At 40.8% G+C, this 20,357-nt stretch overlaps 1 protein-coding gene across 1 annotated transcript in view; it reads right to left on the minus strand.

Annotated features, from left to right (window-relative positions):
• LOC124130931 (advillin-like) overlaps window positions 1–8,743 on the minus strand; it is a 107,394-nt gene extending 98,651 nt beyond the window's left edge. Inside the window, exon 1 of the mRNA XM_046493989.2 lies at window positions 8,502–8,743. Coding sequence (XP_046349945.1) covers window positions 8,502–8,570 — 69 coding nt within the window. The 5' untranslated portion in view covers window positions 8,571–8,743. The remainder of the gene's footprint in view (window positions 1–8,501) is intronic.
• Window positions 8,744–20,357: the final 11,614 nt, after the last annotated feature.

A 20,357-nucleotide genomic window follows, 5' to 3' on the forward strand; every position in this document is an offset into this window, starting at 1 on the left:
TCATGTCAGTTGCACTGTTCAGTGTTGTACTGAATATGCATCATGGTCATACATTTCATGTCAATTGCACTGTTCAGTGTTGTACTGAATATGCATCATGGTCATACATTTCATGTCAATTGCACTGTTCAGTGTTGTACTGAATATGCATCATGGTTATACATTTCATGTCAATTGCTGGAGACTGGGATAACACGTGAACAAAAGCGACAAAAGACTTTCCATATTCATAAGAAATCGAGTTGATTGTACGATTCCGACTATATCTCAAGCATGTGTTTGTGAATCACCAATGTCTATGTCCCCTGCTCTATTATTACTTGCATATTGTTAAAAAAGAGAAAAAACTCACATGACTGGCTCGTTTCATTATATGACGAAGCACATTGTTCTGACAGTTTTATGCTTGTTGAAATTAAAATTACAGTGTACATGTTTCTGAAACATGATGCAACATGACAGAGACAAGTCTATATGTTTTGGCTTCCTGCGGCCACCATTACTAATGCATGTAAACGATATGTACGCTGTGTTTATAACCACTCATGGTTTAGGGAGGCAAATGGTGTCTCGACAGACTTTGGAATTCGTACATCCTATCTCAGTACAATCTGTTGCAGAATTTATTGAGCATATTGACTGCAGGTATAAAATATCACCTCTACCTGAACAGGTAGTGCAGGAAGGTTGTGTCAACACAACATTATTTGAGGAACAGCGAGGTTAGTTGCTGGGATGCCGTAAATATTCTCCCAGGTACTGGCTGGGTATCGGTTTGGTTGCCTGTCAGCATTCTGGCCATGTTCGTGGGCAATGACGTTTAAGTTAAACTTCCACTAGATGGTGTTCTGGCACAAATTTCACTTAAGAATACCATCGCTTTTAAAGCTTTTGCATTTATATAAAGTTTATAATACTCCTTATGCTTATTAGGAGTGAGTGAGTGAGTTGTGTTTAACGCCGTTTTCAACAGTATTCCAGTTATATCGCAACGTGTCAGCTTAATGTAGGAGAAAAGCCCGAAGTAATGCAGATCTCAAACGTTTACCCCCTTTATTAAACCCACGAGAACGGGTATGGTGCTGACAAACCTAGAAACATAATCGGGGCGAACCGGGATTCGAACCAACAATCAAGGGACGCAACTCTGCACAGCGAATCGCTGCGCCTTAGACGACGGGGCCACCCATGCCCCCTTGTTAATAAAGAAGAAAGAATCGAACAAAATTATTTTCTATTCTGTCTATTGCAAATAAAACTTTGCGATATTATTCGACATTTATTATGTATACGAAACATAAATTTAACATAAATACATTCAATACTTCAACGCTAGAGAAAAATCAGTCTTAAATATGTAAAAAATGGCACAATTGTGATGAAAATTATATTCATGGATCACTGAAAACCAATGTTGCAACCAGGTGTTCTTGAAGAGGACAAGTCACGCACACAATGTTTATTATAACCGATTGAGTCCGGAGGTATGAATACGCCCTGACAATCGTTGTGTCATGTTCAGGAAATTCATCCGAATGACCACATAACATTTCTGGAATGTCTTAATAAAAATCTTGGTTGGAAGCAAAATGGGTCTTTCCGTGTAATTTGTACTTCGTAGTTTTAAGTTACGTTCACAAACCATTGCAATTTAGAATCTGGCATGTCCCACGATGTCTTGAAAGATGTTGATATAAAATGTCAACATCAACAACGTGTTTACATGTACATCAACAAATTCCCCTGAAGTGTTTCAACAAGGGTATGAGTAATGTTGTAACAATTTCACCGTGAAATGATCAACATTTTAGGCCGATAACTAGGATACTAAGCACATCTTCATCATGTAAACCCCTCTCGGTGCTGCCTCCCTGTCGGGATCTTCCTCGTAATAAATGAACACTGTCGGTTTTACGAGTATGTGTCAGAACGTATTATATAACTGCTGCTCTGTTTCGTCTCATGCAGCAGCAACAACGACAGTTGGAGGGCCTCCCCCACGGCTCTGATGCAACTTAAGGCACACCACTGACCCCGGCGAGGCTCATGTCGATGCACATACTTTCACATGAATTATTTTCCTATAAATGTCATGACGCTATTTACACTATCTATATTCGGCTTCGCATTAAATTTAAAAAAAATCCATAAGAACTGTGAAAAAAGCAACGATAGATATTCTAAGCTGTTTGCTATTTTTATATCTATTAAGGCTAGAAATGTACTGGAGGGAAAGTATAACGGTTATATATTATTAAAAAATGGTATCAATGAATAAAATATTGAATAAATATGATTAAATTTTACATATTTTGAAGGCAGTATTTTTGCATCAAATTTGCTGCTTGTCATGTGGATGGTATACCACAGAACACTGCTGCAGCATTCAAAATATGCGACAACCGTTCCTGGCACTCAAACAATCGCTCACTGCTGTTACTTTCTGTAAATCATGATGGTGACGTTGCATGGCTGTCTCGACTCATTGTATAAATATGTGATCACTGTCTGCTTTTTCGAGTCACAGTTACTGAAGTCGCGGTGACAAAACCTATATATTGAGACACCGATATCAACGTGACGTCTTGGGACCCGCACTTGTATGTCAGTGGATAGCTTACACCTCGAGCAATGAGGGGAATTTGGTCCGTTTGTTTCTATCTGCTCCCGTAGGATGTACGTGATTTGAAGCTTTTCTTCTGTCTCGTAGATGGAGGACAATTGGTTGAATTTAGTGAGTTTTCTTACACCGTGTCACTGCATTTGGCCTCGATGTCACTTGTCACATCTATACGCGGTGTACTCTGTTGGATATCTGATACCCGTTTTAAAAAAAAACTAAATACAATTTATTTAGAACAATTTGGTTATGGCATTGTCACTGGAATGTTTCGCCATCTAAACCAAACGACTAAGGTTTCATATTGCAATTTGCCATGGTGCTAAAACTACGGACCTCATCACAGGGTGAATATCTATTCTGAAATATCAGGTGACAATGTGATCTATTTAGAGATATCTTGTTTTAGCACGCCACCAGTATGCTTCGCTATTTTAATCAAACGACATAGATAATAATTGCATATTGCCGTGGTACTGAAACAGCAGGCTTCGTCACAAGGTCAAAGAATCACACTGTCATATCAGGTGACAAAGTGACGACAAAGAACACGGAAAGGATAATTCGTCACGCAATATGTCAAATTTGGGCGTCAATTTAGAACCTTTTGACGCAGGAAGGGAAACCATGACCATTTTACCCCATATGTGTTGCACGTGATTATACAGCCCCTGTACCGTTACCAGTTACCGTTATTGGGACATGAACAGTTATATCCCGAGACTTCAAGTTAATAATTAAATTGGGAAACTTTTCCTGTTTTGTCGCAGAAAATCAGTCAGAACGTACCATTTAAGTGACAAATAAGGAATAAAGGACAATTCGGCGATTTGCACGCGCAAAGATTTATACATGTATGAATATGCGTATAAATTCCATGACGGAACTTGATGTTCAGGTATTACAGATACACTCTCTCAAAAAAGAAACGCAACCCAGTCTGAAAATGTTAGAAAGCCCCAAAAAGAAAAATGTTGATTGTAAATACGGTTTTCCTTATATGCACGAATACCATGTACACTGTTTATTAACGTAAGCGCCCAAACACATTAATTTTCGTGCACAAGGGCATTTTATTGTTACTTTTATCATAGTGAGCAAAATTTTCACGTGGCCCATGCCAAAAGCCTCATGCACGTGCAATTCATGGAAAGAGCAGTATAAGTATGGGTTTATAAAAGCACGTGTTGATTAGCAATTCACTCTATCATTTTCACCGAAAGACAAGGTCGAATATGCCACGGTTGAGTGCTGCAGATCGAAATATCGCAATTTGTCGTATTGAGGCCGGACAAAGCTTTGGAAACGTTGCCTGGCACCTCAATATTCATAAAACAACGATTCCCTACTTTGGAGCCAATACACCCAGTTTCATGCAACTGAAGATCGCCCCAGAAGTGGTAGGCCAAGTGTTACCACACCACCTCAGGATCGATTCATCCGGGTCACCTACCTACGTAATCGGCTAGCCACACCTACCGTCACTGCAACATAGGTGCCAGGTTTGAGAAGAGTGTCCGCACAAACAATTAGGAACCGTCTACGAGAGGCCGGTCTACGTGCAAGAAGACCACTTATTGGACCTGTTTTACGCCACGAACATCGACGCCAACGACTCAGGTGGTGCACCAACGTTCGGATATGGACCCTCAGAAACTGGAGGCGCGTCTGGTTTAGTGACGAATCACGTTTTCGCTTACAACGCCGTGGCGGAAGACAGCGTGTATATAGAAGAGGAAACTAACGTTTTGCCCCGAAATGTGTTCGACAGGTCGACAGATTTGGTGGAGGGAGCGTCATGGTGTGGGGAGCCATGTCTTACAACCAAAGATCAGACTTGGTGATCATTTGTGGCAATTTGACAGCCCAGCGCTATATCAATGACGTTTGACAGCCTCATCTTCTGCCGATTATCGACCAACAGAGGGGGCTCTATCAACACGACAACGCCCAGCCGCACACTGTTCATGTAACAGTGAATTTTCTCCAGAATTCTAACGTCAACGTGTTACCATGGCCCTCCCGATCACCAGACATCAACCCAATCGAACATCTTTGGGATTATCTGGATCGACGAGTACGTGCACGTACACCGCCGCCCGAGACGTTGGATGCACTAGCCGTTGCACTGCAGGAGGAGTGGAGAGCAATCCCTCAGGAAAGAATCCGGCGTCTAATCCGTTCTGTTCCAAGGAGGTGTAATGCTGTGATCGCAGCTCGTGGCGCTCATACGAGGTACTGAGAAAGACGCCCCCTTGCGTCAAGTCATTCTTAGTGAGAGAACTGTCGAAGCCTGAACTTAAACTTGCATAACTGTACTGCCACCATGCCAAATTTCATGTTGTTGTCTTCAATAATAAATGTGTTATAATAACTTGAATATTGAGATAAACATCTTGAAAATATAGGTGTTGCGTTTCCTTTTTGAGAGAGTGTATTATAGCTCCTATAGCCATGAAGACCGCCTCTGTGGTCTAATAGCCCAGCGTCCGCCCGGAGAGTGGAAGGACCGGTGTTCGATCCCCAGCCGCGTCATACCAAAAGACGTTAAAAGATGGCACTTGTTGTTACCCTGTCTGGCGCTCGGTATTAAGGGGCTAAAACAAGGACTGGTCGGCTCGGAGTCAGTATACTGTGTCTGAGTGGGGTATTCATGTGCGGCATGGTATCTCAGTGTGTTAGCACTATAAATCGGCATTAGTCCTGACTATTACAAGCAGCCCCCCCCCAACACACACACACATACACGTGCATGCACGTCGCGACGTTAAACCCCATTTCACCTCACCTATATCCATGATCTGAAAATATATTTACAGTCCGCTCGAAAGCCCTTGAAAATGAGGTTCTGGCAATGTAACAGCCGCGTTATACGAGTATGATTATGAGTAGTGAAGGAACTTACTCATTTCTTTCTTCTCGTAAGTGTTTAAGAGGTCGCCTTCTGATTTAGCAATATCCCGTTCCTCTTTCGGACTCATGTGTGTTAGTATTGTACCTGTATTCAATCGGATTAGTATTGATAAGATTTATGTTTTTGTATAGATGTGACTTTTTCGTACTGATATTAATGAGTATATGACGACACCGAAAGTTTTGACCTCATGAGGCATCACTTACGTCTGGGTGTGTCTGATGGGTGCCTTTGAAAAAGTACCACATACAAATACCCCCAAAATAACCAGGTGTATATGATATGTTTATAAAGATGAAACGACCCTTCTGGGGTTTCATGAATATTTGGCAGACACTCTTACAAAGATTCGCTCAACTGTGAGTGACACATATCGAAGTCTCTGGGGCGGTCGGGTAGCCTAGTGGTTAAAGCGTTAGCTCGATACGCCGAAGACCCGGGTTCGAGTCCCGACATGGGTACAATGTGTGAAGCCCATATCTGGTGTCCCCCGCCGTGATATTGCTGGAATATTGCTAAAAGCGGCGTAACACCGAACTCACCCACCCACCGAAGTGTCTCTGGATTATTTTCTTACATATAGGGAAATTACATTTTCCTAATACATGTAGTTTACATGGTTGGAATAAACATTTAAGATACGTTTCGTGATATTGGTCTCGTGATGGAGGAGGTCTGGTGGTCAGTCTGGAGGTATTATGAAACATCGCCATGGCCAAAGACCTTCTGTTGTTGCCTGGATGAAGTTGGTTCACATAACCACAAGAGAATTATTATGCCAAGAAATCACCATCGGATGTTCCAAAAGCTCGTGTTGTTCTTAAAGACGTAATTAGTACTGCCAGTCGTTGGTTAAACAGTCCTGGTGGTGACAACGTCGAGGAACCTGTCCCAGGGCCATGACACACCATGACACTCGCCGCTAACTCAGCTTCAGCTTGACTGATACTTGGTCCCAGGAATAAAGTTCTCATATCTTAAAATCTATATCTTCTAAATATGAAATATAATCCAAATGCAGCCAAGAACAATCCTAGAGCTGAGGCAGTCTAGATTTACCAAGTTATTCTAGACTTGAGTTGGACTCTTTGTTAAAATATTTTGCTGGGTTTGGGAGACAGATTAAGCCACAGCAACAACGCTAACATCATGAAGGCGATAAACCGTCACTTAAGTTTTTCGCACGAGTGTACATGTGTTAGAGGAAGGGAGGGTAAAGGGAAAAGGTAGATATAAGGGGAAGGCAAAAGTGGTGAAACACAGTACAGTCAACTACGGTTATAACGAACACGGTTATAACGAACTAACGGATATAACGAACTAACCTTTTAATCCCGACTATATGCTGTAGTTATGCTGTATATATGCTTATAACGAATTACGGTTATAACGAACTAAAATCGGTAGTCCCTTTGAGTTCGTTATAGCCGTAGTTTACTGTAGTAGGGAAAACAATTGCAGAAATAGACACTGCCTTTTCTGTTTTATTGTGCAGCGTAACTTTGAACCCAGTGTGCTTTTGACCCACTGGGTTTGTACATCAGTAGTAAAGAGGTTTGCTGTTCGAACTTGCTTTTGGCGGAGTGGTGCTGAACTTCACCCGTTTGAAGGAAACGGGAGTCAAATTACAACTAACTCGCTACAATTGATGTCTTCAATGTTTTTCCCGTCACAGTAGGTCTTCTCCCAGGCTACATTTTGATATGCGATATGCGCACACACGACACATTCTGTACGTCCCGCATAAGTTGGGTCAATCCGCGTCTGCCTTCAGCCTAACTTCGGATGGCTCTAGGGACAGGTTAACGAGGGACACCCTCTAGTGTCATGTATGCCATGAAAGGTGAGACGTCGGGCTTTCCCTCCATAACGACCACGTTGCTCCGTCGTCAATGCACGAAAACCGAGAACGACGCGAAACGCTAACACCCGCCGTGACTTCGACCAGGGTCGTCCTCGACGTGCCCAGACGTCTTCCCCTTGACACCATCATCAGACTCAGCATCAATATGCGACAAGTGAAATGCAGTGTATATTCTACGTGATGTTTAGCAGGCATCACACCCCTCTGGCCCATGGCCTATAGTTTATTCCTACACGTCACATCCAGATAATGTACACTACTGAAAGATGGTATACATGTTTAACAGCCTATAATAAATTGTATGAATCAATACAATATATATTTGCCTCAATATTGTTAGGTATAGAATTCACTACACAAGCCGGTGTGGCTAAACTCACAAAACACGCACGTGGTATTAATGACAGTTTTCAATGCTGAGTTTTTTCGAATTCGTATCCATTCAACATATTCTTTTTTGCAAAGTAAGCAAATTATTTTGTGAGCGGGTTATCGTAATATTGAAAAATCTGCGTTTTCTCTATCACTAATAATATAACATATGTTTTTCACATGATATGCCCTACAGCCATCGCCCCGTTATAATGTGGAACGTGGAAGGTCTGTTTCAATTCAGAGAATCCGTATTTACAGGTCAACTTATATTATTCGTGTTAATACTTTGATGGAAACAACAATAGCGAAGAGTGTTTTCTTTGTAACGAGTTCCTCACCAAAGTACATACAGTTTATCACATATAAATAGCTATATGGATGCATGAGAAATGTGACTATGATTCACAACTGTATATTGATTTATGTAGGCGTGTGGATCACAACCAGTTAGATCAACACGTGCATCTGCATTGAGGAGCACGGTTATACAACTGGGGTACATTTAAAAAGCATCGGATTAACCCTTAAGGAGTATCAGGATATTCCCGAAGTATGACGTCGCCGGCACCCTGTAAATCCGTCTCTGATTTCACGGTCGTGATTGAACTGCACCTATAACATCAGGTAATCGATACCTGATTCATCGGGATTATCACACCAGATCAATAGTGTATAAATTACGCATTATCAAATGCAAAATGATCATATATGAAAAACTAAATGCCCACCTCGATCCTCCATATTTCTAATCCAGGGATTTGGCCAGATTTTGCAAATGCTTCATCATACGCTGCCATATTGTTTTGAAATCGACCCACATGTATATCCAATCACTTGTTGTAAATGTCTATCAAACTGCAATGGACTTGACATGTACTCGTGCCGTTGTTGGTGTCACCTATTCCATCTGGAACAACAGCTCGGTGACCACAGATGAACAGTCACAAATTTGAATATTCATCATAATGAGCACGTGTTGCCTCGACTACTGGCTGGCATATTTCATGATGAGTAACGTGATCGCATGTACTGTCTCATTTAAATACACGACTATCACGTTGCTATCATTTTGTGTGGAAGTAATTGTGTCAGTCGGATTGCTTGTATGCAGCACATGGTTTCAGTTTACAGTGACAAACTAACTGGTGGATATGAACCCACGTGCTTTCACGGCACTGCATTGTTTCAAGTTTTTTCCTTTTTTTCCTTTTACTAAAACACTTAAGTACGATTAGTCGAAATCATTGATCGTGACCACTGGCTGCAACAAACATATGTTTGGTCATCTGATAACGATTCGTTTAAACTTGCAGCCTTGATCTGGTTGTGCTTGTGTGTCACTGTACCCCTACGGGTCGAGTTGGGTCGCACTGCTACCGTTGTGGTTTGATATATTGTAAGGTAATGTGATGTGACTGGGATAATGTAGAACATTGTAAGTGAGTGAGTAGGGTTTAACGCCGCTTTGAACGGCACTGTCGGCTTAAAGTGGGGGGAACCGGGACTCGAACCTACAATAATAGGTTTCAGGTGTGCCCATGGGACGCAACTCTGCACAACAAAGTGCGGCGCCAAGGACGATTGCCACCCCTTTCTCTCGTAGGACAATTGGGTGCGGCTGAGCTGTTGTAGGACAATGTTTTGGTGAGACCTAGTATTTTAGGTCAATGTGTTTTTGCCGTTACCATCTTGACGATGGTGATGTGTATAATATATTTCAGATCACCGCAGGCTATACGTCGCAGAGTTAAAGTGTTTCCCGCCAGACCGACATACGTATCCTACTGCTGGTAACATGTTTCTGTCAATCGGCGTGGCACTAATTAACTAGGTGACATCTCAGATGTTTCCAGCAAAGCTGTAAACCGTATTCATTCTAATACACCCCCTGAACCTGCGTTCCAGACACACTTGGTTAGCCATGAATTCAATATGAATCCTTTGTTATTGAATCACATGTGACAAATACGCTTCAAAAGACCCCAGTACATAATAATAAATGAAGCAGCGTTACATTTGTTTATCCACCTCAAACGCTGCGTATTAATCGTAACGCTACATCCTAACCTACTGAGGTTCTGCAGTAATTAAAAGCTGCTTGCACATCAACAACTGTTGCATTAACACAAAACCGGGGTCGTGCTAAATCTATCAATCAATAACTAGAACTGACTTCCCTCTGATAATGACAGTTGTGAAGGATATTCATCTCATTCATGTGACGACCAACAAACTAGTAAGGTCACCAAGAACTAATGGCATATGTAGATTCACCTGATACAGTAATAATTATCATAAGTACTTACAATGAACTATAAATATGATAATATTCACCCAGTTTGGCGTTGATAAAATTCCTTCATGTTGTGTAGCACCACGATGCATGAAATAGCAGTAGTCCTGCATATCATATCAGGGGTTACCGAGAATGATTCTCAGACGTTTTAATCATGTTGGGAGTACACAGATGAATACTGCCAAAATTCAACTTTGGGTATATCGAACTCGTATTTAGCGAATGCCTGCATATAACGAATAATCTTTTGACCTGTTATTAAATACGAACGTTATTTATCCTTTTTCGTTACATGATGATTTGAATATAGCTGGTTTTTATCTGTTCACAAATAAATGACTTTAAATGATCCAGTGGGAACCTTTAGATGATCCCACGATCAGCGACCCTAACGGGATTAGACTCGCGTACACCCTGCTAAAGAACGAGGTCGGTGTAATTCCAGCTTTTGAATGTCATCTTGTACATAAGGTCTTGTTAACAGGGCCAATACCACCACAGCCTTAACATACGACCCGTGAAGATTCCGGGGTAAAATAGGTCTTCAGCAACCCATGCTTGCCGTAAAATATGACTATGCTTGTCGTAAAAGGCGACTAACGGGATCGGGTGGTCAGGCTCGCTGACTTTGTTGATACATGTCATCGATCCCAATTGCGTGGATCGATGCTCATGATATCAATCACTGGATTGTCTGGTCCAGACTCGATTATTTACAGACCGCCGTTATATAGCTGGAATATTGCTGAGTGCGGCGTTAAAATACCAACCAACCAACCAACCAACCAACCAACCTTAACATACATGAAAGGATACTAACTGAAGAAAACATTTTTTTTTGTTTATCACGTATTTATTTTCGGTGAGAATTTTTTTCAACAAAATTCCAACTACGCGGTAGCTCGAAAATGATTAAGCTACAATTTCCTGAAGACATTGCTGGTGAATAAGATCAATTTGGTGATAAAAGGAAATGACAGGGTTTGCAAATATTTATATATCTGCATAATAAAAATAGAAATTGATAAGTCGTTAACAGGATTGCCAATATAATATAACATAGAAGTTTGCAGAAGTATCTGGTACGTATCTGCTTCATTCAAGTTAAAGTTATGCACCATGAAAAAAATAATGTTTATATATGAATGAGCGAAGACGTTAACGATATTATTACTGCGTGAGACACATATGTAGCATGTCTGTACAGCTCCCCCGTGTTTAGAAAACAGATTTCTAGCGTGGACTTTTGTAAACTGCACTCCCCTCAGTGCCTAGTCCGCAGAAAGATGTGATGAATGGGAAGTACAACAGAAGCAAAGAAATTATCTTCATTTTTACTTTATCATGATGAACTGTTCGAATATTACGGTTCTTAAGTAAATATTCCTGAAAAGCGAATGAGTAAAGAGTAAAGTCAAGTTCGGTGAAAAGATTTGTTTGTTTGTCGTTTAACGCCGTACTCAGTAATATTCCAGCTATATGACGGGGGTATGTAAATAATGGAGTCTGGACCAGACAATCCAGTGATTGACATCATGAGCATCGATCCACGCAATTAGGATACGGTGACATTCATCAACCAAGTCAGCGAGCCTGACCACCCGATCCCGTTAGTCGCCCCATACGACAAGCATAGACGCCATTTACGGCAAGCATGCATATGGGTTGCTGAAGACCTCTTCTACCTTGGATGTTCACGGGTACACAGATGTAAAGTAATTAAAAGTATAGTTTGGTCAAAACGGAATTTAACAGAATCTAACGTCATTTAGAGGAGTTTTTCAATCCAACGTGGTTCTCTTGTAAATATAGGTAAACGAAATACATGGATGGCGTTCTTCGATTGCATAACTTCCTGAGAAGCACGGTGTTTGTGTACACACATTATTGCAGTATTACGTAAGCTGCGTGCAAACGATTATGCATATGTTCCACTGGAGCATAAAATACGTAGATACTTAACCACAAGCGTTATGGTTGCACATTGAAGTGTGATCCTTCATCCAGCGATGGCGTAGTCGGCTGCTGATGTACTACATCAAAGTATGCACATACTTTCTTATATCTGGTGTTTGTAGCACAGTGTGTGTACTAGATTCTATCCTTATGCCATTGAACAGTGCCTTGACTCGAGTCTTGTTGATGTTTATATCATACCACATACATGTATGCTTAGTTTGAGTTAATTTAACAGGTATGCGTGTGAAATTATGTATAGCTTTGATGAAATCAATTATGAAGATAATTATGGTGGTCGTTTGATTAAAGGAGTTTTAAAGGATCTTCTTGATTACCGGGTTGATGCTGAGGCTGATGGTGTATACTTGATTTAAAGAGATAGAATCAGCCTTGGAATTTACGTAACAGAAAAGTGTAGAATTCTGTTTTTACGTCAGCCTACATGGTATATTTGCAAGTTTTGTGGTTAGGTGGGGGTAGGTATTTTTTCCTTCTCTAAACGAAGGGGGGGGGGGGGGGGGGGGGGGGGCGTGTGTAGCGGGTGGGGGCAGTCGTGTAATGCGTCGTAATTCTCTGTCTGTGTAGTGTTTCGTCTGAAACCGATGATTGTGGGTTCGAATTCCGGGTCGCCCAGGTTTCCAGGTTGGTCAGAACCATACCCCTGCTTGTGCTTTTCACCTAATTGGTACACCTGAAAACCTGCATCACTTTGGCCTATCCCCCCACATTAAGCTGACACGCCATGAAATGGCTGGAAAACTGTTTAAAGCGGCGAAATCGACAATGTGGTACTTTTCAATCATATATGACAGGAAATTATCATGGATTTTTAACATTTGCAAATAACATCCACCAGAGAAAGAGAAATTAATCCATGATTATCTGCTATTTTTCAGAAATGGAAAATCAACAGACCGCTTGTGTGTCTTTCCCATGTGGCCTTTGGGTGACAAATGCACTTGCAAGAAGCGTACATGAATGAAAACCTTCGATTCTGAGCAAACCCCTAACTATGTAGAGGCTTTTATAAGAAGGTGCAGTTCATGTGCATTGTCTACAAGCACAGGCTACTCCATGTTCATTCTCTCGGACGCATATCATGTGGTTCAGTGCCAGAGTTGTTCTTTGAGTGAGTGAGTTTGGCCAGACTCTCAAATAAGATCCCACACAAAACTCCTGCTGATTGAATACAACGTGCGTACTATGAACCCTTATATCACAGCGCGTCACCTTCAAATGTCAAGGTTACACAGGTCGAAATAAAAACTACAAAACCCTTTCAATAATCCAAAGAAATCTCAAAAGTAACAGATTTATTTAAGTATTATTAGTGCTGACAAACCAAGGAACATTATTGGTATCAATTGGGATTCGACCCCACGGCCACCAGATGCTCCTGCCCGCTATTTGATCTCTGCATAATGACCAGCACTGCTTCAGGCCTTTTTGATATTCTCCTTAACTTCCCAATGAGCTAAAATTGATAAAACGTATGTAGGTGTATATTAAAAAATATAGATTTTTTGTTTGAAAACCATTTTCAACCAACTAGATATTATGCCATTTAAACAACTTAATTTATATAAATATATTACCTCTCACCTGTAGTTATCACACCTGCATTTGTTGTGTTGTGTTGCACGGTATAAAAAAATGACAGTTGTTCGATTGGCCGTGTGAAAGTGAGTCAAATATACGGGAAGCAAATAAGATTATTTAACTCAACCACGCACCCCACCCCCAAAAGAAGTGGGAACAAAAAAACCCCAAACGAACCCACTTATGCCAGTACACACAGAAGTTTTTAAGAAAAGTTATCTCCTAAACCCCAAACAAAAATAACACTAAAAGTTTATTAACAATAAACGAGTAAATGCCCAACTCATTTCATAAAAACAAAAACTTAACCACAGCCATATGCAAGAAGCCATAAATGTCAATAACACCGATATGTACAATTACGGGAGGTTTGTGAGGCTCACTGTGCCTGTTTACGAATATATTGAAACTGTCAAAAGAGGTTTACACGAAACTAAACATAGTGAGGCTAGATATTAGTTCAATCAAGGTAACCATGGTGTATGGCACTGCGCCATGGGAATCTGATTAGCTCCCTTGAAGGTGTTCTCTACAAAATGAGGTAAAACGCTCAGCTAACCTATCGACGGTCAGTTTCATTGGGACGGTCTGACAGCCAGGTAAGATCATCTTCTGTTTCATAGATGTACTTGCCTTGTATATTATCTTTGCCATTGGAGCTTCGCCACTCATACTTAATATATAAGTGTATATTTGCATTGTTGAAGTGTTTTAGAACAGTATCACCATTCTATGCAGACACAATGTCTTGGAAATATATGATAAAGGAATATAATAGCAGTAATAATTAATACAAATAGTCGTTTGTTCACCTGCATAAATATAGACATATGGTACAAGTTAAATAGGGAATTGCGTCGGAGAACATTTTTGTGTCACTGATGCGTCCAGTTTGAAACTGTCCTCCACTTGTCTAAACTTTTTGCAAACTTTGGTGAGGCCATGAATGTTGAAACAACATTTGAGCATGATTCGTATAACGCTGTTTGAAACTCTTCGTGGATAGAGCATGCTCTGTTGTACCTCAACAGTTGTGAATTGTTGACATCAAATGCTTGAGCTGCTGCAATAGTGCTCGACACGAAGGGAAAGTTGACGATTGGCAAGTTGAAGTCATCCCTCTTGTCATATTGTCTTGGGAAATCCTTCAGATCTAAATATCAACAGATGAGGCGGTTCACTTGGTCTTTTTATTTCTAGGTAGGTAAATCAGTGGCAGGGACTTGGATATTTAACGAATATTGAACTATATCAGATCATAGATATACCTGAAGATAAAGTTAAATTTCCTTGTTTTGACTTTGCAAATCTGATGAAAAATTCCAAAATCATATGACTACAGAAACTGATCAGCATGAATGGGAGCAATATTAATTGGTGCCCATGAGGAGGCCTACTTCCTTCCAAATTTTGCATACATGTTATCAATACGAAAGTCCAGCATTTCACATATTGTTTTGGCAGTGAACTTCAGGTGACATTTGCTTTCATTTTCAATACATTGTCCTGAACCTCTGCAAATAGAGAGATAACAGCATCTGTGGAAACCATGTTTGGTAACATGGATCAAGGAATGAAGTTATTGCTTCAGTTTGCCATGTAGGAGAGCGCTGAACAAAGTTGAACAATCAACTTGGTTCCTTCCTGAGATTGCTCAAAATCAAGCAAATTCATTTGAGAACCCACATGGTAATAATTCCACTTAATTGCACAATTACTCGATAGTGTGTCTGATAGTGCTAGCCCACTGAGATACCATGCCTCATTTTAACATGGATACCCAACTCTGACACAGTATACTGATTCCGAGCCGGCCAGTCCTTCTTTTAGCCCCTGAATGCCTATCGACAGGCAGGGTATCAACAACTAACATATTTTAACGTCCTTTGACGCGACCTCGAACCACTTAACGTTCTGTGGACAGAGGCTTTGTTCACTAGACCAAGGAAGCTGTCCACTAGTATGAAACCCCATGTTCTGAATATGCGTGGCTTCAATACATCTGCTGCACGTCAGTATACAGACTTCACTAAGTTTGTCATCACCATCAGGTCAATCTTGCTACTTAACCTGGCGATCCTGGCCACGATATCAGACAACCGATCTCTACTGCAACAACCAGGACAGTCATTATCACATCTTTAACCTGTTTCCACAATGAGACTGAAGCAATGTCAACATATGTCTAGGAATGTTTAACTATAGCTGTAATTAAACCTCGCTCACTGGAACAACCTACTCTTCAGCACCATGAAACAGCATTATTGTGTATTCTGTCCAGGTTCGTTAGGACCAAACTCTTAGAATGCTTTGAATTCTTGACCATGGATGTGCGCCATAACAAGCCATTAGAATGTGTTAGCACGGGACCTGTTAGCCTAATTTCGTGATACCGTCTCCATTAGGGATGAGGTATTTAACAAATTGGGCATGTACTTATGATGACTATCGGGAACATTTATGTATCATTGTCATAGTGAACACCACTGTCTTGATGCTATTCTCAGGTTTGGACAACTGTATATAATTGAAATAGCATTGCGCTTTATAATGAACCACAATGTAGGTTGAAGACAGAACAGAATTTAATGTTATCCTCAGACAACGTCTCAGACGAAACACCTTCACGCATTATGTAACCCGTTCACTCTGATGGTACTTTCCTAAAACATATACTGCATATTTTTGCACTATTTCGATCGTAGTCAGTCGTATGTTTGACACAGTTATATTCTACTTGTGTTTCTTTTGGGCTTTCGGTCAAACCTGTAGTTTGGGTTCACATTAATGACGATGAGTGAGTGAGTGAGTGAGTGAGTGAGTATGGTTCTGCGCCGCTGTTAGCAATATTCCAGCAATATCACGGCGGGGGACACCAGAAATGGACTTCATACATTGTACCTATGTCGGGAATCGAACCTGGGTCTTCGGCTTGACGAGCAAACGTTTTAACCACTAGGCTACCCGACCGCCTCTAATGACGATGAATGTAGGAATAACGACCAGCTTACATTTTCACATTTTATAAGTTGCTTATCACATTTATGTGTGTGATACAGTCGAAATCGTGCAACGGATTCTGCTTTTAGCGGAAATTTATTACGATTATGGAAAAGGTTTTGTCACTTTTAATTAATTATGATGATTATTCACCATTTACCTCAAGGAACATGACGATAGGCTTACAATCTAATGGTATACACAACATACCATATGTGGTCAGCAACAATTTAATTACGACAGAAAATCTAAAAGCACAAAAATAAAGAATGGCACGATAACACGTTCCGTTTTAGTTCTTGAAACCAATGTGTCTAAAACGTTCCTCGATGAACGTTTTCTCGCTCTCATACATGCTAACGCAAGAACAAATACAATTTTTCTTTAGAAAACTCAATTTTTTCACCAGTGTTGGTTTCGTAAAATTTAATGGAATAATACTTTATTATCGAAGGGACATATATGATAGTACAATGAGTCCTTTGTGACTAGTACAAGAAAAGAAGTGTTTGTTTTTTTGTTTGTTATTTAACGCCGCAATATTCCAGCTATATGACGACGATCTGTAATTAATTGTGTCTGGGCCAGACAGTCCAGTGACTGACATCATGACCATCGATGTACGGAAATGGGATTCGATGCATCAATCGTGTCAGCGAGCCTGACCACCCGATCCCGTTTACCGTCTCTTACTACCAGCATGGTTGCTGAAGACCAAATCTAACCCGGATGTTCCGGGACGAGTCAGGATGGTTGTACGCTGTTTTTCGCACAATGCCAGCATTATCGCGGATAGTGAAAAATCTTAAAGAAAAATGATGCAAAATGGCAAACTGAAGACGACCTTGGCCTGTCCGGTTGTATGCTTTGAAGTCTGGCCAGTAACTGATTGCTCGACCACACTGTCGGCATGACCACTTTTCACCTTCCCACCATCCATCTGCACATAGATTGAACTCTCCCCAGGGCGGGTCTTCCTGAAGATGTAGTTGAAAGGTAACACCTGGTTGCCGACACCAATATAAGCTTCATACACGCTCTTTTCTCAGGGTCTGTGTAAACAGGGGTTATTTTCGAAGACTAAGGCCGCACGGGTCACGTTTCTGTATACAAATAAGTCCTAATAATTTTGATTAGCACATCATGTAAAATGGTATCTATGGTGCAGACATAATAACAAGCAATGTGTAAAATATAATAATATTTCCAAAAATCGAGCAAAACTTCATCATAACACCATGTCAAACACAAATATTGCCATACGAATTATCTGTTGAGATTGTAGGCCAATTGATAATATATGGTTAATTAACACACACACACACACACACACACACACACACACACACACACACACACACACACACACACACACACTTTGAGAACAGAGCCTTAATTGTGTTACATGCCTTGTGTTTGTGTTGTGTTATGTCTCCACAAAATGGGGGTGGGGGTGGGTATGGGGGGTGCAGAGTTGCGTCCCTTGGGCACACCAGAAAACCTATGATTGTGGGTTCTAATCCCGGTTCGCCCCGATTATGTTTCTAGGTTTGTCAGCTCCATAGCCGTACTCGCTTTTTTTCACCGAAGTGGTAAACGTCTGAGACCTGCATCACTTCGGGCTTTCCTCCCACATTAAGCTGACACGCCGCGATATAACTGTAATACTGTTAAAAGCGACGTTAAACCCAACTCACTCACCCACATTATGGGGCTCGATGTTGTCATATTGAACCAGATCAACAGGTCTGACCTTACAGATCAATACAGCCCCGAGTTTATGTAACCAGGGACGCGCGCAACAGAGCAGTTGTACGTGTACACAGTTTCAGCCACGACAAATTCGTCAGATGGATTCCTCAAAAGTTACTGTGACAAATTAGCTTTCTCTCTAGGACCAAGGAAACCTTCGAAATTCATGCTTAAAGCTTATAATCTTACACTTTTTTAAAAATCGGGGTTAAAGCTGCCGTGGCCGTTTTCGTAATGACAATGCCTCATGATGGGGTTAGTTCTCAATAGGCCTCAGGCATAAGCAGTATACTACAGAGTGAGTGAGTGTGTTTGGTTTAGCTTGAACAGTGTGTCAGTCATATCACGGCGTGTCAGCTTTACATTAGATGACAGTGATGCAAGTCGTCGTGTACAATAGGATGTAAATGTATGAAGTAACTGATCATTCCGACTGTTGTCAATCTTTCTTATCCTCTTACGTTATTCAAATACTTACTGGGGGCACGGGTGGCCCAGTCGTCTAAGGCGCCACGATTCGCTGTACAGAGTTGCGTCCCTTTGGGCACGCCAGAAATCGATGATTGTGGGTTCGAATTCCGGTTCGCCCCGGTAAACGTCTGAGACCTGCATCACTTCGGGCTTTCCTCCCACATTAAGCTGACTCGCCGCGATATAACTGGAATACTGTTAAAAGCGGCGTTAAACCCAACTCACTCACTCACTCACTCACTCACTCACTCACTCACTCAAACACTTACTACGAATTCTTTTCTCGGAACGGGTCCCTGGTTCAATACGATGGCCTGTCCTTTATCTAGAGAAGAACGTGCCTTTAAGAGAGGAACATAGTCCTCTTACTTATCAAGATCTCTGTGCCAACCAACGAATGTAGGATTAAATATTCGCAACTAGTACATGCAGCCGGAGATAAATAGTATATGCAGCCATGTATAATGTACACATAATTACAACACGATACAATAGAAAAATAACTGAACGAATAGGAACACCTGATCATATTCGTCCTAAAATACACTTTTATGATCAATTAGGTATTATGCCTATATCTATCATTAATTGTTCTTTAAGCTGTTTATTTTTTAACGGTTGCATGGCTTCAAAAGCTTAACCAGTCGTAACACGTGCATTTTTGGTGTGTTCTCTATTACATAATGTTATACGATGTCACAGCTGACAGCGTCCTGACCCAAGATATGACGTAATGCACGTCATGTCGGACACAAGGCAATGAAGATTACATTAGGGAATGACGTATAAAGTTTCTGTCGGTCTGATACTTATGGTGAATTCTGAGACACTGTTTATGTATTCAGAAACGCCAAGTCGGTGTAAAAAAGTACATTTCGGCCAGATGTTGTCGCTTCAATGGCTCCATAGTGGGTGAAATGAACAGTGCCATGTGCTCGTCTATTTCACCACGCGCTCGTATATTTCACTGCGCCGCGTGGTTTCCATGTCTGGCATAGTTGTTGATGCTGTCGATGCCGTTCTCTCTTCAGTTAGTCTCCCTGGCCTGATACTACAAAAAATCTTAGATTATGCAGAAAAAGATGCTATTTTTAATCATTTCGGGATTTATAGTCTTAAACTTCAAATTTTAAAGCTGAGAAACATGAAACATTCTGTTGAGTTTATTACATAAGACGTAAAATCTTCGAGATAGCGTTTCAAGATATGCATGTCATGTTTCAAATCTGACATCTCTAATTTATATCTCATGTCATGGCTCATTCTATGATCTCAATGATAAGAGCATTTGTGTTTTCAGTATATTTTTTCTTGAAGGAATTCGTTCTTAAAGTAACATGAAAAGAACATTTTGTAGTATTTCGGTTCTGTAAATATTGTCTTTTTCATTAACTTTGATAAACGTTTCAACTGTAAAAACAAAGAACATCAAAATATATAAAAAGCAATTTGTGTACGAATCAGTATTGGCCATTCATAGTATTGTATTTATCATGTACATCGTTAT

The sequence above is a fragment of the Haliotis rufescens genome, unplaced genomic scaffold (assembly GCF_023055435.1).
Source record: "Haliotis rufescens isolate VD_foot unplaced genomic scaffold, xgHalRufe1.0.p SCAF_20, whole genome shotgun sequence".
NCBI classification, from domain to species: domain Eukaryota; kingdom Metazoa; phylum Mollusca; class Gastropoda; order Lepetellida; family Haliotidae; genus Haliotis; species Haliotis rufescens.